This window comes from Saccopteryx leptura, chromosome X (assembly GCF_036850995.1).
Source record: "Saccopteryx leptura isolate mSacLep1 chromosome X, mSacLep1_pri_phased_curated, whole genome shotgun sequence".
In the NCBI taxonomy this organism is placed as follows: Eukaryota; Metazoa; Chordata; class Mammalia; order Chiroptera; family Emballonuridae; genus Saccopteryx; species Saccopteryx leptura.
Genome location: NC_089516.1, coordinates 52,730,010 through 52,753,831, shown reverse-complemented (window position 1 = coordinate 52,753,831; position 23,822 = coordinate 52,730,010). Strand labels below are relative to the sequence as shown.

At 38.8% G+C, this 23,822-nt stretch overlaps 1 protein-coding gene across 6 annotated transcripts in view; it reads left to right on the top strand.

Moving 5' to 3' along the window:
* Positions 1-23,822, top strand: part of USP9X (ubiquitin specific peptidase 9 X-linked) — a 110,513-nt gene that overhangs the window by 10,828 nt on the left and 75,863 nt on the right. For all 6 annotated transcript variants that reach the window (XM_066356963.1, XM_066356965.1, XM_066356962.1 and 3 more), the window contains 2 exons: positions 16,083-16,336; positions 21,164-21,309. In XM_066356963.1, coding sequence (XP_066213060.1) covers positions 16,241-16,336; positions 21,164-21,309 — 242 coding nt within the window. In that variant the 5' untranslated portion in view covers positions 16,083-16,240. The remainder of the gene's footprint in view (positions 1-16,082; positions 16,337-21,163; positions 21,310-23,822) is intronic.

Here is a 23,822-nt window from a genome sequence, read left to right as displayed (position 1 = left end):
TGAAGGAGGAACCTAATGTAGCGCCTGCAGGTGTATTCCTTGTCTGATAGTGGATGTCATTATCTGAGCCATCTATATAATTGTTAGCTGTCTCAAATTGCTCCTGCTGGAGGATTACTTCAGTTGTCCTGAGTGCATTATGGGAAGAATTATGTCAGTGAAATGAAAATCATGGAAAAATTCTCAGGCTTATTTTTATTGTATATCATTTGGCTAGTTATTCGCAAACTTACTGGTCTCAGGACCCCTTTAATACTTACTGAGGACCCCAAGGAGCTTTTTATTTCTGTTGGGTCATACCACAAGATATTTACTATATTAGAAAATAAAACAATTAAAACATTTATGTGCCCTGGCTGGGTTGATCAGTGGATAGAGCGTCATCCCCATGTGCTGTCATCACTGGTTAGGATCCCCACAGGGCACATCTGAGATGACCAATAAAATGAGTGAACACCTAGATGAACAAGTAAGTGGAACAAGTTGATGCTTCTGTGTGTCTCTCTCCTTTCTCTCTTTTTCTTTCACTTGCAAATCAATGAGGAAAATTTTTTAAAAATTATGTTATATGCAGTCAAAGATAATAAAACTCATTGCATGTTAATATAAATAATACTTTTATGAAAAATAACTTTCCCCAAAACAAAAATTAGTGAAAGACAGACAGGAAGGGAGAGAAAAGAGAAACATCAACCTGTAGTTGAGTCATTTTAGTTCATTGATTGCTTCTCATATGTGCCTTGACTGGGGGTGGGGTGGGAGCTACAGCCGAGCCAGCAACAGTGGGATCATTTTGATGATCCCATGCTCAAGCTGGCGACTCTGCACTGGAGCTGCTGAGCCTGTGCTCTGGTCTGTGACCTTGGGGTTTCCAACCTGGGACTTCAGCATCCTAGGTCGACGCTCCACTGTACCACCTCGTATCTAGCTTAATAGACAGCTGGATCCTCTGTCTGCTTTTGCCTTTAATCTGTAGTCATATAATAATATCACATAGCCTTTGGAAGAAATCCAATGTATACTTGAGGGAGAATGACAATGAAATTGTCAAATAATGTCTTATGAAAACATTTTAATCTCTCAGATCTCCTGAAAGGGTCTTAATAAACCACACTTTAAGAACCAGTACCATAGACTCCCAAGAAAAGTTTGTATTATCTTTTGAGTGGCTTACCTACTATAAATATTTACTTTTTAATTAATGTAACTTGCATACAGCAAGTGTGCGAATTTTAAATGTGTAGTTTGATATAATTTTACAAATTATACATCTGTATAACTACCATTTAAATCAACATACTAAAAGTTTTTTAGCATCCCCAGAAGGCTCCCTTATGCCTCCCCCCCAAAAAACCCCACAGTATTCTGACCTTTACCTTTCAATGAGTTAGTTGTGCCTCTGTTTGAATATATAAATGAAATAATGCAGTGTGTACCTTTCAGTCTCACTTCTTTTACCTAATGTGATTAATTTCTTTCTTTACTGTGTAGTCATTGTATGAAATATGCCATGATTTATTTATCCATTCTATTGTTGGTGAACATTCAGATTGTTTACCTGTTTCCGCGAATTACAGAGTGTTGCTGTGATTATCTTAGTACATGTTTTTTTGGTGGGTTATAAGGATATATGTGTGTTTAGTTTTGGTAGATACTGCCAACCATATTTCCCACCAGCACTGTAGTTCATGTTGCTCTTTTTATCAACAGTTAATAGTGTCAGTCTTTTTTTCTCTAATAAATCTCTTTATAGGTTGGATTATATTATTATTAATTTTAATGGGGTGACATTGATAAATCAGGGTACATATGTTCAGAGAAGTGTCAGTCCTTTTAATTTCAGCGATTTTGATGGAGATTTAGGAATATCTAATTGTTTTTTAAATATTTATTTGCCTGTGTCTAATGATGTTTAGAATCTTTTCATATGTTTATTGGTCGTTCTGTTACTTAATTCTTGTTTACCTATAAAATTTGAAGCTTGACCAGGAGACAGCTTTGTCTTGTAGCTCAAAATCACTAGTTGAATTCTTTGAAATAAAGAGATTTTTTAGATGAACTTATTTACTCTGTTGGTGACAAAAGGGATTAAACATCCTGTTAATTTAAAAAATATACATGTTTGGCTTTACAATATGTTTTCAAAGATTTTTGCTCTTGAGAGATTCAATACTTTCAACTAAAATACGGCCTTCAGATGTAAACAAGGAAGACAAAAAATAAGTGTTGGAAAGGATGTACAGAAAAAGAAACCCTCTTGCACTGTTGGTGGAAATGTAGAATTGTTCAGCCACTATGAAAAACAATTTGGAGATTTCTCAAAAAATTAAAAGTAGAACTACCATATGATCCAGCCATTCTGCTTTCTGGGATTTATCTGAAGAAAATGAAAACACTAACTCAAAGATAGATACAGCCCCATGTTCATTGCAGTACTATTTATAGTAGCGAAAATGTGAATGGCTAAAGTGTCCATCAGTGGATGGCCTGACCAGGCGGTGGCACAGTGGTAGAGTGTCAGACTGGGACACAGAGGACCCAGGTCTGAAACCCCGAGATCCCCCCAGCTTGAGCACAGGCTTACCAGCTTGACTATGGGTTTGCTGGCTTGAGTGTGGGATCATAGACGTCAGTCACTACATGGTTGCTGGCTTGAGCCCAAAGGTCGCTGGCTTGAAGCCCAAGGTTGCTGGCTTGAAGCCCAAGGTTGCTGGCTTGAAGCCCAAGGTTGCTGGCTTGAGGCCCAAGGTTACTGGCTTGAGCAAGGGGTCACTTGCTCTGCTATAGCCCCCCAGTCAAGACACATATGAGAAAGTAATCAGTGAACAACTAAGGTGCCACAATGCAGAATTGATGCTTCTCATCTCTCTCCCTTACTGTCTGTCTCTATCTGTCCCTCTCTATGACTCTCTCTCTGTCAAAAAAAAAAGTATCCATCAGTGGATGAATGGCTAAAGAAATTACGGTGTGTTTGCCTGTGTGTGTATGTGTGAATATTGTTAGAAAGAATGAAATCTTGCCATTTATGACAACATGTATGGGCCTCAAGGACATTATTCTAAGTGAAGTAAGTTAGAGAAAGACAAATAACAATATGATCTTCCCTATAGGTGGAATCTTAAAATAAAGTTGCTCATAGACACAGGGAACAGATTGGTGGTTTCCAGAGATGGGTTGAGGAGATAGGGGTGAATGGGAACAAGTTATATTTTTTCATAGGTATTTTTTCCACTCTGCCTTTAATTATTTAACTAGATTTCACCCATATAAGCATTATTTAGAGAATTAGCAAGGATATAGATAACCCTTGAAATACCTTTAAGGATATCTGATTTGTTTTGATAAGATTACATATGTTTTAATTATCAGTGAATTTTTGAATAGACCAAATGTTCTTAGTTGAAATTTTAACACCTAATGTTAGAGAAAGGATAAACAAAGTTATGCATGCCTCTCAATAATAGTACTTGAGGTGATTGGTGCTGTTCTGATCTTGAATTATGACTGCATTAAGGCTATTCTGTCTGTTTATCCCTTTTCTCTTTTATCCCTATATAATTACATGAGCTACTATTCATCCTTATCCTTTAAGGTAGAACTCAAGCCTGTCTGGGTGGTGGCGTAGTGGATAGAGTGTTGGACTGGGATGCAGAGGACCCAGGTTCGAGACCCCGAGGTCGCCAGCTTGAGCACGGGCTCATCTGGCTTGAGTAAAAAGCTCACCAGCTTGGACCCAAGGTCGCTGGCTCGAGCAAGGGGTTGCTCGGTCTGCCGAAGGCCCGAGGTCAAGGCGCATATGAGAAAGCAATCAATGAACAACTAAGGTGTCGCATCAAAAAACTGATGGTTGATGCTTATCTCTCTCCATTTCTGTCTATCCTCTGACACTCTGTCCCTGTAAAAAAAAAATAGAACTCAAATGTTGTTCTTCTGAGAACTTTTTGTAGATATTCTCTATCCTCATCTAACTTATTTTCCCCCTTTCCCAAATTTTTTATTAAGGGGAAATCAAACATAGAGATGTAGATAATAAAAACCTCCCATTGACCAGCTTTATTTCATGGCTATTCTTTTTTATGTATGCCCTGTTTTGAAGCAAATCCCAGACAGCATTTCATCCTAGATATGTTAATATATCTTAGTCCAATTTAATATATATATGGACAAACAGTAAGGGAGAGAGATGAGAAGCATCAACTCATAGCTGTGGCATCTTAGTTGTTCATTGATTGTTTTCTCATATGTGCCTTTTGGGGGGGGCTATAGTTGAGCTATTGACCCTTTGCTCAAGCCAGCAACCATGGTATCATGTCGGTGAGCCTGTGTTCTAGCTGGCCACCTCAGGGTTTTGAACCTGAGTCCTCCGCGTCCCAGGCCGACGCTCTTATCCATTGTGCCACCGCCTTGTCAGGCTATAATCACTCTTAATAAGGAATTTTAAATAAATTTTTCTTAAAAATTTGAAGTATGTTAACCTGGCTATGATGGTATTGAAATTGGGGAATGAGGGACAACATTGGAAAAATAAGTTAGAGCTGATTGTGAATGACTTTGAATAATTTTATATAAAAAGAGTAGGAAGCCATTAACTGTTTCAGATACTGAAAGTGTTAGAAGATTAGTTTGGCATTAATAGACTGAATAGATTGGTAGTGTGGAGACCAGCCAAGATGCTATTAAAATTGGAATCTAGTCTAGAGTTGGTAGGAGTTGGAGTGGAAGAGATAACATTGAACACAGTATAAAAGAGGAATTGATGGGAGATGAGAAGGGGATTGATTTTGTTGTCGCTTTTACTATGCACTCCAACCCCCTATTTTAGTTTTGATCATCTACCTGTTGTGTGCCATTGAATCCTTGGGATTCAGTGATGAACGAAGTTCATGTAGCTTCTGTCTTTGTGGAGCTTTTATCTTGGTAGGGGAGGGAGATCGCACAGATGCTATGAAAGAAATTACAGACTGTGTACAGTAAGTCCTCAGTTACCGTCTTTGGTAAGTTCTGTGACTTTAAGTTAAATGATGTATAACTAAACCCAACTTTACCATAGGCTAATTAATAGAAACAAGAATAAAGTTCCTTCACTGTCTCATCAACATTATAAGGAACCATGTGGAGGTTAATCAAGGACTTGCTATACATGATGAGTTCTGTCAGAAGAGTTGGGGGCTGATTGAATCAGTATGGGTGAAATAGACTGCTTGTGCAAAGGCCCCAGAGGCAACATGAGGGGAGTACATTTTAAAGGAACAAGGAGGCAAAATAAACTGGAGTTACAGCAAGCTTTGGGTCAGGTGTTTTAAGTTGAGGCTGGAGTTAGGTGTTAGAGGGACTTACATACCATTAGAGAAGTACAGTGTGTCTGTAAAGTCATGGTGCACTTTTGACCAGTCACAGGAAAGCAACAAAAGATGATAGAAATATGAAATCTGCACCAAATAAAAGGAAGACTCTTAGTTGATCGTTTATAATGCAAAATGATAAAACATATAATTGAAAGGATGAGCTCAGGCTTGATAGTAACCATGCTTTTATGAGAAGGAACATTGTCTTATCCTTGTTTCCGTTTTTCCTCCTCTTAATTTTTTCCCCTTCAAATTCAGAGTCTTGATATCTCGGGAGCCATAGAGAACATACATGGTATAAAGGAAGAGCCAGCGGCTTTGGAGTCTAAGAGATGGTATTAACTGCCTTCTTGGACAAGCTCAGGTTACTTAGTCTTTTAGCCTCTGTTTATGTCTGTTAAATGGTACTGATAGCCATATGGAATAAGTATCCTGGTGATTAAATGAGGTTATACAAATAAAGCACCTACTATTATGCCTTATATATGTGTGTTTATAACTTTTCTAAAGTCATGTATAAATTAAGATGAAATTGCAAAGGAGCCTGTGATATGTGATTTATAATAAAAAATAGTGTGTGTGTGTGTGTGTGTGTGTGTGTGTGTGTGTGTGTGTGTATTTGTTCATTTCTGTTCCTGGCACAGATCTTCTAAAATCCTTGGAATTTCCTAAGGTGTCTTTTGTTCTGGTAAAGGGCATTTGACTTGGAAAGTCCAATAGCTGAGGGCTAGGACAGGGTTCAGCTAGCTTCTGGGTTGGTAAATATGAGATTTGGGGAGCGTGACACTCCTGGAGAGGGCATGGAAGTTCCTTGCCCTTTCCTTATACCAGGAGTCCCCAAACTTTTTACACAGGGGGCCAGTTCACTGTCCCTCAGACCATTGGAGGGCCAGACTATAAAAAAAACTATGAACAAATCCCTATGCACACTGCACAGATCTTATTTTAAAGTAAAAAAAAACAAAACGGGAACAAATACAATATTTAAAATAAAGAACAAGTAAATTTAAATCAACCAACTGACCAGTATTTCAATGGGAACTATGCTCCTCTCACATACCACCAATGAAAGAGGTGCCCCTTCCGGTAGTGTGACGGGGCCGGATAAATGGCCTCAGGGGGCCGCATGTGGCCCGCAGGGCCGTAGTTTGGGGACCCCTGCCTTATACCTTGTCCTATGCATGTCTTGTATCTGGCTGTTGCTGAGTTACATCCTTTTATAATAAATCAGTAATATAGTAAGTAAATGTTTCTCTGAGGTCTGAGCCACTCTAACAAATTAATCTGACCCATGTCAGGGAAGGACAGGTGACAACCTGGACTGTCAGTGGTGTCTGAAGTTGGAGAAAGCAGTCTTAAGGGACTGAGCCCTTAACCTGTGGGTCTGATGCTATCTTCACCCAAGTAGATAAAAGTCAGAATGGAGTTGAATTGTAGATATATAGCTGGTGTCAAAAGAGAATTGCTTGGTGTGGGAGGGAAACCACTCATTGTAATTGCGTGTAGAACCACAGAAATACTTTGAATGGAAAGAACCAAGAAGTCCACAAAAGAAAAAATTTCTTGGATAGTATAAACACTGAAACCTGTTTTGCCTTATTCACTAGAGTGGTTATTGATTATGGTTTCTGAATGTAATTGATTGTGAGATGTGTCACAAATAATAAGTAGTTGGTGAATAGTTAAAACAAATATGATAGCAATGTTAGCAAATGAGGTTATTTCATTTTTACAGCACATAGAGTCAGGATTACCCCCCAATAATTATTTTCCACTCAAATTTCAATGTGTTTCCTTAGAAGGGATAAAGAAAACCTAGAAGTCCAACTATTGCACAGATTGTGTTCTTCTGCTCCATACAGTATTTGGGTTTGGTCAGTTTCTCTGGAAGTGGGCCAAATCTGCAAAACCCTGTATGTGTCATTTCTTGTGTGGTAGAAAAACTACTATGTAGAATAGGATTTTTTTTTTTTTTTTCAAAACAACAGTACATACAAAGTTTGCCTTTAAGCATATTGATTCTGTCATAGCAATAGAAATTTAAAGTTCAAAAAGGTCTAAGTACTTAAAAATAAGTATTCTCATACTTGAAAATGGTGATTATTTAGAAATAAAGCTTCTACTTAAAAAGATGTTTCATATTGGATTAATATAAAGATGGGACAATTTATAACATTTCATGTTAAGATTTTAAATACATGTAATTTAAGTATTCTACATGCTAGTGGATTAATTACAAAATCATAGTTTGTCTAACATAGTTGTAATTAAAATTTTCATTTTGTAGTCATCAGCAAAAGTAGTGAGGTCTAATGTCTGGTGAAGGCTAAGCACAGCTTGTATTTCACAGTTACGTCTCTCGTTTCTGAGTCAAGTATTTTGAGAAGGGAAAAACAAGGGTTGTGGATGTCAGACACAGAAAGGCATTAGAAAGAAAGAAAAAAATAAGAGTAATTTTCCCTTTAATTTTAGTACATAAAACTAGAATAGGTAAAATTCACGTTAAGATAATATCCATGGATGAGTTTAGGGATGGTCTGTTAAATCATTTTCTAAGAAACTCATTTTGATGTCTGGTAAAGAAAATAATTTGTTGGGAGTGTTGGACATGCTGTTGCTTATTCTCTATCCTCAATCTGTAATGTTAATTCCATTAGAGTAGAGAGATTTGCCTACTGTGTGCACTGTATATTCCCTTATATTTAAAACAATATGTGGCCCATTGTATGTGCTCAGCTCATATTTTTTGGATGGCTAAGCTTTGAGTTTTGATTTAATCCTCTATGGGCAGAATTTTTTTCATGACCATAAAAAATTTATGTAATGTGAAATCAGCAAATATCAACTTATAAATACAAAATAATAATCAATTCTGCAGTTTCAACAATTTTATTTTAATGAATATGTTTTGTAACTTTGAAATAACAACAACTTATACCACTTGCACTTGTGTGTATAAAAGCTTATGTATGGAATTCCATAAAACAGTTTGTGCTTGGTGTTAAAGATATATGTTGCATTTCAAACATTTAATTTTGGAACTCCTTTGCACACCAGCTCTTTGCAGTGTCCCCTCTTACGTGAAAAAAAATGGCCAATGTGGTTCTGAATTTTCCTCATCTGATAATGATTTACCACTAAATTCATCTTTGCTGTGAGTAATATTTATGTCTCATCAGGTAAATACTTATTGGATGATCTTTGTTGGAGTCAGAATCTAATAAAGAGGCCCTGGCCAGTTTGCTTAGTGGTAGAGCATCTTCCTGGCATGTGGATGTCCCTGGTTTGATTACCGGTCAGGGCAAACAGGAGAAGCTACCATATGCTTCTCCACCTCTTTCACTTCTCTCTCTCTCTTCTCCTCTCCTGCAGCCATGGCTTGATTAGAGCAAATTGGGCCCAGGCGCTGAGGATGCCTCCATGGCCTCTGCCTCAGGTGCTAAAATATGGTTTGGGTTACAATGGAGCAAGGGCCCCAGATGGGCAGAGTATCACCCCCCTAGGTGGCTTGCCCAGTGGTGGATCCTGGTCAGTCAGGGTGCCTGTAGGAATCTGTCTCTGCTTCCCCTCCTCTCAAAAAAAAGACAAGATTCAGGCCCTGGCCGGTTGGCTCAGCAGTAGAGCATCGGCCTGGCGTGCAGGGGACCCGGGTTTGATTCCCAGCCAGGGCACATAGGAGAAGCGCCCATTTGCTTCTCCACCCCCCCCCTTCCTCTCTGTCTCTCTCTTCCCCTCCCGCAGCCAAGGCTCCATTGGAGCAAAGATGGCCCCGGGCGCTGGGGATGGCTCCTTGGCCTCTGCCCCAGGCGCTAGAGTGGCTCTAGTTGAGGCAGAGCGACGCCCCGGACCGTTTCCAGCTTCAGAAAAATACAAAAAAAGAAAAAAAAAAAAGACAAGATTCTAATAAAGAATCTTCACATCTATTATTGCTAATGCTTCTTTTTCTTACTGCTCTTCTATTTTTATATGTATCTATATTCAAATTTCAGGCCTCTGATACATAAAACTAAAAAACAAAGGAAACATGTTATCGCAAATATACCAAATCCTACCATTGTAGCTCATTGTGACTTGAAAGTTGCAGAGCTATATCACGTGAAAATAATAACAAAATGATTGTTGAAATGCCAATAAGAGATTGATACACAAACCAAGAGATATTTTATGTAGGCTTTTTCTTGTTTATCAAACACCGATAGAAGAAAAAATACTGACAATTGGACAAGATGGTTCTTATAGCCTCTGTGTCTGCAGACAACTTGGAAAAGCATTTACTTTGATATTGCAGGTTAGAGTTGATAATTGCAACCAAGAATGGTTTTGGTTACTAAGAAGACACTATACAATATAACATGATCTGTGCGCCACCTTGTGGTAAAAAGTTTTAAAAATTAATAAAATATCCATATGTTAGTATGTGACTTGAAAGCTACACATGCCCATAGAGGGTTAAACTTTCTTGGATCAAAAGAGAAAAATATACTAATAGAAGGAACTCTTTTAGTGTTACTAATATTATATAAATGGGATTTTAAGGGTTTCAGAGTGCTGTGGAGAGAGAGAGAGATACTAGAATATAGGGGATGTTTGAACAGAAATAGAATAATGACTGGGTAGAAAAGAGGAGCATTGTTCTTTGTCCTTAGAGTTTCTCTGGTATTAAAGATCTCTCATTGAAAGCTGCTATAACTAATAAGTGGTTTGCTGCTTATGGAATACTAGGTTATTTAAAAGAACATAATGCCAATCTTTATCCAGGTAAAGGTCATATTTTTCCCATCTTGGAGGATGTCAAGATGCCTAAGTTTGAATATGAAAAAAGACTGTGTGCTCTAAAGGCAATCTGTTATTGCCATTTTGGTTACATTTTGCATTGCAGAAAATCCAAGATGCATTCTGGTAAAATGTAAGTGATGGGTAAAGAGGAGAACAGTGACCCTTGTAGTTGTTTTTCTAAAAATAAAACTTTAAACTTTAGTTTTAAACTTAAAACTACTTCATACAGTAAATTGTCACATTGTGATTTGTTGAATTTGAGTGTTTCTATAGGAAGTGGTTGTTAATTGTGTTATAGTTTATGGTTTGAGCAGTGATTTTTCAACCTTTTTTTTCATGGCACAAACACACACTAATTACTAAGGTCAGTGCCCCTGACTAAATACAACCATTTTCATCTAATGGCACAAATAAATTAGTTACTAAAGAAGAAGAGGTCAGGACCCCTTTTTTCTTTAGTAATTAGTTTATGGGTGTGTGAGAAACAAAGGTTGAAAATCACTGGTTTGAGTAATTACCGAGTTTCTTTAGTTCTTTGTAGTATACTGATGCTTTGACTTAGCAGAAAGTTCTAGCTCTGCTAGGTGTGCCTAAATCTCTATGACTTGGAAAACATGCTCTTCTGTTAGTCTTTAGAGTACTTCTTTAAGTCAGGTTAAAGCAATGTAATTCCAGTGTGTTTCCTCCATTTGGGTTAATGGGATTTATTAAGAAAGGTAGCAATATTATTTCTTGGATAACTTAGTTGTAGCATATTTTACACATTTCCATTCAAACTTTTCCAAATTATAGCTTAAAATATGCAGATCTTTTATCCAAATATTCAGGAACCCTGTACAATACTTATAAAAAGCAAAAAGCAACATTAAAAAAATTTACTGCGTGACCAGTGGTTGAACAGTGGATAGAGCATTGACCTAGGGCATTGAGGTCCCAGGTTTGAAACCCCAAGGTCGCTGCCTTGACTTTTTTTGTCCCGTCCCCCTATTCAAGGCATGCATGAGAAGCAATCAATGAAAACTAAAAGTAACACGACCATGAGTTGATGCATTTCATCTCTCCTTTCCTGTCTCTCTCTCTTTAAAAAAAATTACCATGGCCCTGGCCGGTTGGCTCAGCGGTAGAGCGTCGGCCTGGCGTGCGGGGGACCCGGGTTTGATTCCCGGCCAGGGCACATAGGAGAAGTGCCCATTTGCTTTTCCGCCCCCCCCCTTCCTCTCTGTCTCTCTATTCCCCTCCCGCAGCCAAGGCTCCATTGGAGCAAAGATAGCCCGGGTGCTGGGGATGGCTCCTTGGCCTCTGCCCCAGGCGCTAGAGTGGCTCTGGCCGCGGCAGAGCGACGCCCTGGAGGAGCAGAGCATCGCCCCTGGTGGGCGTGCCGGGTGGATTCCGGTCGGGCGCATGCGGCAGTCTGTCTGACTGTCTCTCCCCATTTCCAGCTTCAGAAAAATACCAAAAAAAAAAAAAATTACCATGTCCTTGGTATTTGCAAAACACCTTCATTAAAATAATTCTCATGACATTTTTGTAGGTAGCATTATCTCAGTTTTAAGTACCTGGAAAATTTGTGAGAATGGTCTTTACTTTGAAAAAGAGTTATGTTTGAGTCCAAAAGTTATTTTTGATTCATATCAACTTCTTTTACTCAACCTTGCACATGGAGGTAAAGGTATTCAATTCTTATGTGGTAATATAGAGGTAGCTGTTAAAAATAGCAGACCACAGCACAGTGTGCTGTGCTGAGACCTGATGCACTTGTGTGGAGGTACTGGATCTCTAGAAATGTAGAGACCTTGACAGAGGTAGAAGAAATGGAGAAAACCGAGACATTCAGGTGAGACAGTGTAAGAGAGGAATGGCAAGAAACTTGAGGCTTTGCTGATGGAATAGAAAATGATTTAGTTCTGTAGTCTGAGAGAAAGGTATTTTTGGGGGGAGGGAGGGGTTACATACTGCTTCCTTTTCTATTTACCTTGTTTTGTTTCAAGGGTTAATCCCTAAGTCAGGGGTCCCCAAACTACGGCCCCCCCCGGGGCCGCATGCGGCCCCCTGAGGACTTTATCTGGCCCCCGCTGCACTTCCGGAAGGGGCACCTCTTTCATTGGTGGTCAGTGAGAGGAGCATAGTTCCCATTGAAATACTGGTCAGTTGGTTGATTTAAATTTACTTGTTCTTTATTTTAAATATTGTATTTGTTCCTGTTTTGTTTTTTTACTTTAAAATAAGGTATGTGCAGTGTGCATAGGGATTTGTTCATAGTTTTTTTTATAGTCCGGCCCTCCAACGGTCTGAGGGACAGTGAACTGGCCCCCTGTGTAAAAAGTTTGGGGACCCCTGCAAGTTATCCACAGTATGATTTTATGTAGGAAAATTTTCCCCCGACTTGAGATTCGCCTGTAGGTGGAGGATTATTGATTATTCCATATAAATGGACAGATGTTGGGCATAAATAAAACAAAGTGTACATACAGTTCAGCATTATTAAGTACCTTCACCTTGTGCAACCATCACTACCAGTCATCTCCAGAACCTTTTCTTCTTCTCCAACTGAAACAATATACCCCTTAAACAGTAATTCCCCATTTTCCACTTCCCTCAACCCTTGATAACTATCTTTCTACTTTGTCTCTAAGTATAGGTAACTCATGTATGTGGAATCATAGAATATTTGTCCCTTTGTGACTGGCTTATTTCACTTGGCATAATGTCCTTCCCATGTTGTAGTATGTGTCAGAATTTCCTTCATTTTTAATGCTAAATAATGTTCCATTGTTTGTATATACCACGTTTTGTTTATCCATTCATTTTTTCTTGGGTTGCTTTCTGGAAAGACTTTTTAAAGAGGGAGAGTACTGGTTTAGTGGACACAGTGATAGAATTAATTCTAGACTTCTAAACTTTCTACCTGTGCTTTGGTCAAATCACTTAAGCATTGGTTTTCATATTATAGGACAACATCACAAATTCTATGTAAACCGTAAAGATTGACTTTAAAAATACCATTTTAATTTTGGTGTGCCTCAGGATTTGTCCTCCCTCCTGGACTTGCCCTGCACTTGGGAATATATTATGCTACTTCTCAACCTCCAATGTTGTGAACAGCCCTTGCTGCAGCCACCCACCCCACTCTCAGAATGAGATGGTATGGGATTGAGGTTGTGTTTATTGGAGACTCTCAGGTGATGATAATGAATCCATCTACTTCCACCCTGTGTTCAAGACCCCTAAATTTTTCTTCAATTCTAAACTGGCAGTGTCAGCTGTCTAATGGATGTTTTCATCTCTGTTCCAGTGTTCAAAACTACTTTTTACTAACAACATTACTACCTGCTACCCTCCCTGATTTAAAAAGAAGTAGAAAGGAAAGGAAACCTGATGTCCAGGATTGTATAAGCTAAGGAAGTTCAGAGGTTCAAAAAGGGCGGGTGGGATAGTGGCAACCAGTTCTGTCCTATGCTGAGAATGAACAGCAAGAAGCAGGCGTTTGATTTGTCAGTAGAGCATTGATCTATGGATCAGACCTTCTCCCCTCACCAGATGTACATGTTCATAGAGCTTTGAATGTAATTTTATTATTGGAGTTAATCTTCAGATCATCCATAGGCCTTAAGACCAACTGGCATAAAGCAGTTTTGGTGGGTTAGACACAGCAATTGATGATAGAGAATGGAGGAAGTGAAAGGAGAGACAGAGACATTCTTTTTAAGGTTTTTAGAGAAAGGAAAGGGCAGAGATTGATATTTCAGTAAGGAATATTCAAGCATATTTACAAGCTAAGAACAGAGTGTCCAGGGAAAGATTAAGGGGGTGATTGGAGCATTACCCAATGGAGAAAGTATACAGTGGAATTTCGAGTCCAGGTTGGAGAACAAAAGAAGAAATTAGAGCAAATTTGAAGTAGAGAAGAGAGAAATTAAATTAGCTGATATTTGGAGTGGTAAGAAAAAAAATTGTTCAAATAATTTGCCAGTAGACCCCGCCAATAGCTAAAGATAGGTGAGTTTCTTCAGGTTTTTAAGATTATCTATTTCAAATTACTTTTTGTGATGTAGGGTGTATAAAAATGGAAAACAAAAGTGAAAGAGGCTGCTCAAACGTATAATCTTTTCATTGTTTTTCCACTTCACACATGAAAATTTTTTTTGTTTTTAACCTCATTAGTACTTCATATTATCAGTCTTGAACTTACTTTGTTATGCCAATTGATAAGTGAATCAAAATCTTAATAAAACCCTATCTCTGAGTTTAGTAATTTAAATTCGAGGTAAACATTGGACTGTTCTGTAGTAAATGGGAAGTGTGGTTGCCTTATAATAACAAAATATATACCAATAAAACAATCTGCTAAGATTCTCAATTTATTGGAACATTAGAACCAATTATTCAGGTTGGTTTGCTCGAAAAGTACTGATGTCTAGGCTTTACTCACATATTCTGTAAATCATTCAATCTGGAGAGGGCTTTGGATATCTGTGTTTTATTAAAGCACCTCAGATGATTTTACTCTGCAGCTCAGGATGCAATCCAAGATCCCCATTGGTCTAATTGTAAGGTATTTTTCCCCGCCGAGAAGGAAGGAAGAGGGCCGGAGCCGCAAAGTGTGGAATAAGTAAACGGCTTTATTGAGTACAGAGCGCACATCCCGCCCGGCAAGGTTCCCTGGCCCCGAAGAAAGATGGAGGCCAGAGAAGTTGCATGGATTAAACTGCGTGGGAGATATTTAAAGGGTCCCTCTAGGGAAGTGGAGCTACTATGACGTGGTGAAATTTCACTGGCTGGCAGACGATCGCTTCTTTTTTTTTGTATTTTTCTGAAGCTGGAAACGGGGAGAGACACAGTCAGACAGACTCCCGCATGCGCCTGACCGGGATCCACCTGGCACACCCACCAGGGGCGACGCTCTGCCCACCAGGGGGCGATGCTCTGTTGCGACCAGAGCCACTCTAGCGCCTGGGGCAGAGGCCAAGGAGCCATCCCCAGCACCCGGGCCATCTTTGCTCCAATGGAGCCTTGGCTGCGGGAGGGGAAGAGAGAGACAGAGAGGAAGGAGGGGGGTGGGGGTGGAGAAGCAAATGGGCGCTTCTCCTATGTGCCCTGGCCGGGAATCGAACCCGGGTCCCCCGCACGCCAGGCCGACGCTCTACCGCTGAGCCAACCGGCCAGGGCCACGATCGCTTCTTTCCAAATGGTTCCTGGGAAGCTTCCTTTGGCGGGCTTGATTGTGGGCAGTCCTAGCCAAAGTGGGCAAGTCTGAGTTCCCCACGTGACCATCCCTCTATCCACCGACCTTACACTAATACTGAATTACAGGTTTAGTGACATTCTCCTGTACACCTTTGTTTGTCAGGTAAGTACACTTGGGGTCCCTGTTATGGCTGTGGGAGTTCCTGTGGTCAAAACCTTGCCAAAAGTGAAGTCTTGGTCACTTGACAAATTTAGTTGTGTTGGAGTAAATAGTAACATATTTTGAGCCTTCTCCAAAGAAAAATTCCTCCGAAGTTTTAAACTTCCTGGTAAAACCACTTGTAAGCTTGTATAAAAACCATTTGGTCCAGTGATGAAGACTGGTTGTGCAATGCTTTCGGAAGTTTTTAAAAATCAGATTTTTATTACCTTGTCTTGGGCTTAGACATTTTTACAGTGTGTTTTAAGACAGTTTTTGCCAATCCATGATTGAATCAAAATGGCAGCTAAGTGCCTTGGTGTAATAATGTCTTTGCAATACCGGGAGAAAATTGGTATTTTTATTGTAAGGCTGTACTTTTATGTATACTCGATATAACAGCTGATACACCATTATCAGTTTATTAAGTTGAATATAGTATTAATTTTCACTTTGCCCTCTCATTTATATAGCCACCTTCTCCTGACTAGATTTACTGGTAATATTAAGTTTGAACATTTCTTTAATTCATGGTTTTTATATCTAAAACAAACACACATTTTTCCTTCTTCTTGTAGGTTATGCAATGGTCTGTGCAAGATGGTTTATTCTTGAATTGGAGCTTTCTAAGACTGACAAATGCTGGTACTTCATCTTCTATAAGTGGACTATAATTTCTTTTCTCAAGACAACTACATAAGCAGACAAAATTGCAAAGATCTGCCCTGTGTCGAGTATGACAGCCACGACACGTGGCTCTCCAGTAGGAGGGAATGACAACCAGGGCCAGGCTCCTGATGGACAGTCTCAGCCCTCCCTCCAACAGAATCAGGTAGGACTTTTAAGATACTGATTAAAATTACATTAGTATATCTACTGTGAGATACTTAAGTAATGGAGCATGTTCTGAACAAATTTGTGAAACAACCGTAAGACTTATTTTAGAAAATAGAAAAATAACTGTCTTACACAGTGACTAGAAAGCTCGAGTGTTGTAGATGGTGACACTTGAGTATGTAGTCCTTTTTTATAGTCATTTAAATTAAACCCTGTGTCAATTCTGGATCCATAGTATCAAATCATCCAGTGTAGCCTATCGTTAAGGGCACACGGATCCAGTCAGATTGCTTGTGTTCAAATCTTAGCTTTCCACCATACTAGCTTTATGACTCTGGGTAGATTATATAACCTCTATAAACCTCATTTTTCATCTGTAAAATGGAGATAACAAAGTTGTAAAGAGGATAAAATGAAATAATTATAAAAAGCATAAAATATATTTTGGTATCAAGATTTTATGCTGGTTTGTAAACTTGTAGAATGATTTTTTTTCTTTTTTGTATTTTTCTGAAGTGAGAAGCAGGGAGGCAGAGAGACAGACTCCCGCATGCGGCGGCCAGGATCCACCCGGCATGCCCACCAGGGGGCGATGCTCTGCCCATCTGGGGCGTTGCTCTGTTGCAACCAGAGCCATTCTAGCGCCTGAGGCTGAGGCCATAAAGCCATCCTCAGCGCCTGGGCCAACTTTGCTCCAGTGGAACCGTGGCTGTGGGCGGGGAAGAGAAGAGACAGAGAGGAAGGAGAGGGGGAGGGTGGAAAAGCAGATGGGCACTTCTCCTGTGTGCCCTGGCCGGGAATCAAACCCGGGACTTACACATGCTGGGCTGACACTCTACCACTGAGCCAACTGGCCAGGGCCCGAATGATATTCTTTTTATATTATTTGGATGAATTTGTTTAAGATTTCTGTTATTAGTTGTTTGGAAGATTTTACTGGTTAAACCATCTGGGTGGGGTTTTATATATGAAAAGGTTTTTTTATTACAGATCCAACTTTTTCTTTCATAAGAGAATTTTCTTAATTTGTATGTGTCTTGATAAATTGTTTCTTTCAAGGAATTTGTCTACTTCATCTAGTAAAGTTATTTTTTAATATTTTTATCTTTTAATGTCTTAGGGTCTGTGGTGATGACATCTCTTTTTTCATTTCTGATAACTGCTAATTTGTGTTCTTTCTCCTGATCCACTCTTTTCTAAGGATTTATCAGTTTCTTTTAACTTTTCCCCAAACCAACTCTTGGCTTTAATTTTCCCACCCTTCCCACTTGTATGCTTTTAACCTTTCCTTTTACTTCTTTGAATTGATTGCTCTTCTTTTTCTCATTTCTTGAAATGGAAGTTTAAACAATCGATTCTTAGCCTTTTCTAATGTATATAGTTTTATACTGGGAAATATTAAACCAAATAAGACAAACATTAAAACTTGTGATATGCATGTGAATAACATGTCCTCTTTACAGTTGGTACATGTTTATGTAGAATTGTGTATAGGTAAATTTTTAGACAAAAAGTATTGCTGTTATAGGGTATGTACTTAAGTTTGTCATTTAGGGGCAAGTTCTTACTGTCTGGCTAAAACAGATTAGAGGTTCTCTGTTATACAAGCGTGATAGAAAAGAATTATGCATGCACTCTCCCCCCCCATTTCCTTTCTCTTTGCCATTTTAGAGAAGTGAGCAAGCCAAGTTTTAATTTTTTCCCAAATAAATTTGTCAACTTTATCTCTTTTTCTCTCCAGTTTTCACTTTTAAAACATAAAAGTACTCAAGTATATGTTCACAGGTCTTGGGCAGAGTTAAGTCTTTCCTGTGTTATAAATGTGTTAGCCAGTATTCAGGTTCCTTTAAATATAATCTGAGGTTGGATGCCAAAGATTTCTATTTTTAAACCAGGAGCTAGTATTTAAAGTTCCAGTATCTTGCTTCCCCTCACCCCAAGTTTTATATCTGCATTGTGCATGGATTCCTAACATCTTTTGCAATATTTGTGGCTTGCATGTCTATAGACAAAATTAAACCTCTAAAACCCCCTGCAGTTTTTTTGGGTTTTTTTTTTCCCATTGATGTCAGAGAAGGGGAGGGGAAGGGAGAGAAGCATTAACTCGCCATTTACCTTAGTTCCATTTAGTTGTGTACTCATTGATTGATTCTTGTACAGGGATCGAACCTGTGACCTCAGCGACCCTGGACAATGCTTTATCTATTGAACCAACCGACCAGGGCCCCTAACCTTACTTTTATTTAAGGTGTTCTTGATAATTCTTAAGAGTTTTTGGGTTTATGATATTCAAATTGATATTATATATCTACATTATGTTCTTTTCTAATCTTTACATTTTGGAAGATGACTGGTGATTTAAACAACAAAGGAACAACATAAATTATATTCTTAACTATTCTTAGAGTCCCTTTCATTTTCTTATTTTCTACTTTTTAATGTTAGAATTTTTGTTATTTCATAAGATTTGACACTTGAATCAAGAAGAAGGAACTATACGCATTAATCACTTCCTGATTTAAAGCTAGCTCTATGCTAGCAATAAAAATTATAAAATACTAAATGTCCCTTCATTTGTTGAATTTTACTGAAAATTTATATAAAGACAGGGTTTTCTAGTTCAGAACAAAGACTGAAAAAAATCATTTTAAATGTTATTGGGACTTATACGTTGATGTTGTATTGCAAAATTTTAATAGTTATTTTTGTCTTTACAACTTCTGTGAGCATGCATGTAGTCGTGGACAAAAGTAGTTTTACAGTTCATACAAGAAAAAACTGTGTTTTACTTACAACGTATACTTACTTTTGCTCACCCCTGTATAATAGATATATACCTGGGCAAAAGGGCTTTAAAAAAATAAATCAGACTTCCTAAGTTGCATATTTAAAATGCAAATATTGTATTGGGTTTCTAACACTTCAATTTTGTGTTATATAGATTCTCTTGCCTTAGTTCTAGCTCTGTAGTATATGCAGGGTTTGCCATCTTAAGTATAAAAGTTGGCTGTTATAGTTGCAAATTTGCTCTTTAATTAAGTTCATGTATAAACTGTGTAAGTAGAACATGTTAATGGTAGCATACCCAGCTGTCTTTAATGGAAGCATTTACTTAATGCAACTGTTCAGTAGATGTTAAATTGACAGATATTAGCGCCATCGACCTATAGTGGGTAGAAAACTGAAGAACCGATGAGTAAAAATCAGCTTAAAATTTAGATTAGTTTTAATTAGAAAGTGAAAATACCATCCTTCAAAATTAAGATGCACAGCTGAAGTGGGAGGGAGGTAAGGGAGAAAGATGTACTAAAAAGGAAGAATGAAAAAATAAAATTAGCCATATTAGTTGAAAATGATGTGATTTATTTAGAAACCATAATCATAAAGTTTTGATAATTGTTTGAATAATGATTTGAAACTAGGGAAATTATGGAATAAAATTATTTTTTCTTCAAATTAAAAGTTGTCAAACTTTTAATTTGTAAAATGTGAGTTTCCTATTTGTATAATAATTTCTATCATAATGGGAAATGTAAGCAGAGAAGTAGTATCTGTTGTAATTAAGAACACAAACTTTGACTTTGGGTGACAGCCACACAACACAGTCAACAGTTCAATTTTTTCTTAAAAAATGAAAAAATAAAGAACAGAAACCTCCGAATTAGATCTGAATTCGAGTTCTGACCACAGAGTTGGAGCTTTATAACTTTGGGCTAATTAATTATCTGGATTTGGTTTTTCATATATTAAATGGCAGACTACTCCTTAAGCTAACCCTCCAAATTAGATCTGGATTCGAGTTCTGACCACAGAGTTGGAGCTTTATAACTTTGGGCTAATTAATTATCTGGATTTGGTTTTTCATATATTAAATGGCAGGCTACTCCTTAGGCTGTTGAGAATTAAATGAATTATTTTAAAGCATAGTGACACAGACTGCCTGAAACATTTGAAGATTACAGTGATCATATCACCTTTTTTTTTGTTTTTACATTTAAAAAAATTATTTAGACAATTAATTTTAACTGGGTTACAATTGGTCAACTAGAGTACATAGATTTAGAGAAAACATCTCCACATCATTTTGACATTCAATTATGTTGTATACCTATCACCCAAAATCAAATCATCCTCTGTCACCTTTTATTTGATTTTCTTTATGCCCTCCCCATCTCCCCTACCTTCCTTAGTTTTTTCTGATTTACTTATTTCATTTAGTATAATGTTACCAAGATCCATCCATGTTGTCACAAGTGATACTATGTCATCATTTCTTATGGCTGAGTAGTAAATATGTGCCACATCTTCTTTATCCAGTCATCTATTGAAGGGCTTTTTGGTTGTTGCCATGTCTTGGCCACTGTGAACAATGCTGCAATGAACATGGGGCTGCATGTGTCTTTAGGTACCAATGTTTTTGAGTTTTGGGGGTGTATACCCAGTAGAAGGATTGCTGGGTCATATGGTAGTTCTATTCTTAGTTTTTTGAGGAACCACCATACTTTCTTCCATAATGGTTGAACTACTTTACATTCCCACCAACAGTGGGTGAGGGTTCCTTTTTCTCCACAGCTTCTCCAACACTTGTTACTACCTGTCTTGTTGATAATAGCTAATCTAATAAGTGTGAGGTGGTATCTCATTGCAGTTTTGATTTGCATTTCTCTGATAGCTAGTGAAGATGAGCATCTTTTCATAAATCTATTGGCCATCATATCATCTTAAAAATTGTTATTTTCACTTAATTTGTGTTGATGTTTAAATTATTAGATGCAAGTATGTTATAGAAACCTAAATCTGGAATATTTAATTTTTAATTAAGACTTCATCGCCTGATTCTTCCAATGAAAATTCCCCGGCAACTCCCCCAGATGAACAAGGTCAAGGTGATGCTCCACCACAAATTGAAGAGGAGGAGCCTGCATTTCCACATACTGATCTGGCAAAGTTGGACGACATGATCAATAGGTGAGTTGATTTTGTTTTCTTTTTTAATGTGTATAATACACATGAAAAGCAACCAAGTTTCTCAGCATAGTGATTTGTAGTGGATAAGAAAAAGAGTGGACAAGAATATCACAATAGTAACCACATTGCCTCCTTAATAGCCTTAATACATTAGTCATTATCAGGTAGAACCTATGATTCCTAATGGATTTTAAAAATGAAAGGGGAGAGTTATGTCATTAGATTTCAGATTTTTGATGACCATAGCTGGTGTGTTTCTGAAGTAGATCTATATGTGTTATTTCCCTTCTTGAGAGTTTTATGAAGATGATTTTTTTGGAGGGGTGATAGGCCAAATCCCGCATGTGCCCCAACTGGGATGCAGTCAGCAACCTCAACTAGGGCTAATGCTTGAGTACCCAGCTTTTTTTTTTTTTTTTTTTTTTTTTTTTTTAGTACCCAGCTATTTTTAGCACTTGAGGCTGATGCGCTCCAATGGAGCTATCCTCAGCAGTGGGGGCCACGCTCAAACCAATCAAGCCACTGGCTGCGGGAGGGGAAGAGGGACGAAAGGAGGAGAGGAAGCAGGGGAGAAGCAGATGGTCACTTTTCCTGTGTGCCCTGAGAGGGAATTGAACCCAGGACATTCATATGTTGGGCCGATGCTCTGTCTATTGAGCCACTGTCCAGGGCAAGGTATTTTTCTTACTGGTATGTTGGTTGCTAGGGTTGCTGGATGAGTTTAATAATATTTACATGGTTGACCCTGAGGTAAACCAGTCATAAATTTTGTGGACTCTTGATTAGTCCTAAGCATTTAAACTGTCTCAGCTCTTTCCTCTTGATCCTCATCTCAGTGGGCACTTCAGAGTATAATGAGTTTTCCTACTTGTAATACAAACATATCCCCTCCAACCTCCCTTCCCCTGATTATTTGGAGGAAGACTCTGAGAGAATTAAAGTTTAAGCTTGTGTGCTAGAAAAGAAGATGATTTAAAGAACATAAGGGAAGTTCTTGTTTGGGGACCCCATGTGGCTGTGGTCTTCCCCAGGCTATGGGCTCAACAAGTAAGTGCTAGGGAGTTGTGACACATCCCCCAACCCTCAAAAAGGAAAGGGAATGGCCCTGGCCAGTTGGCTCAGTGGTAGAGCATCGGCCTGGCATGCAGGAGTCCCAGGTTCGATTCTCGGCCAGGGCACACAGGAGAAGCGCTCATCTGCTTCTCCACCCCTCCTCCTCTCCTTCCTGTCTGTCTCTCTCTTTCCCTCCCACAGCCAAGGCTCCATTGGAGCAAAGTTGGCTCGGGCGCTGAGGATGGCTCTATGGCCTCTGCCTCGGGTGCTAGAATGGCTCTGGTTGCAACAGAGCGACGCCACAGATGGACAGAGCATCACCCCCTGGTGGGCGTGCCAGGTGGATCCTGGTCGGGCGCATGCGGGAGTCTTTCTGCCTGCCTCCCCATTTCCAACTTCAGAAAAATACCAAAAAAAAAAAAAAGGAAGGAAAACATACACTTAATAGGCATTTGCCTTACTAATTCTTGTTTAACTTAAAAAAAAAATCAGTTAACACTATTACGTACAATTGCAGAGATAAAAAAATCTTTTGTGTTTTAAAATTTTTTGATTACGTAAGTAATATTATGCATTAAATTTTTTAAAAATTGATTGAGAGACAAACAGGGAGGCAGGGAGAGAAAAATAATAATTCATCTGTTCCACTTAGTTGTGCATTTATTGGTCACTTCTCATATGTACCCTGACTAGGGAATCAAACTTGCAACCTTATTGTTTAAGGATGACACTCTGACTTTGCTAATCTGCCAGGGCCTAATTATGCATTGTTAAACATAGGAATATTATGTTGATAATGCTCTCTTGTTTCCTCCTTAGGTATATACAACCTCACCAAAAAACACTACTAACAATCAGGAGTATAGTCTTCCAAGTTATCTTTGCTTTTACTATCATATATATTGATTTTTATATAAATATGGGATTTTTACTATAAGATCATTTTGTAACTTGCTTTCCTCACTTCATGTTGGGTATTTTTCCTATTAATAAATATATATTTAAGACATTGTTTTTAATGGTATATATTTTTTTTCTTTTTTCTTTTTTTTTTAAAGCTGGAAACGGGGAGAGACAGTCAGACAGACTCCCGCATGCGCCCGACCGGGATCCACCCGGCACGCCCACCAGGGGCGATGCTCTGCCCCTCCAGGGCGTCGCTCTGCAGCGACCAGAGCCACTCCAGCACCTGGGGCAGAGGCCAAGGAGCCATCCCCAGCCCCTGGGCCATCCCCGCTCCAATGGAGCCTTGGCTGCGGGAGGAGAAGAGAGAGACAGAGAGGAAGGGGGGGTGGAGAAGCAAATGGGCGCCTCTCCTATGTGCCCTGGCTGGGAATCGAACCCGGGTCCCCCGCACGCCAGGCCGACGCTCCACCGCTGAGCCAACCGGCCAGGGCCTTTAATGGTATATTTGAAAGAGCACATTAAATGTGATTCTGGCAGTTCCTAGATGTTGGGCT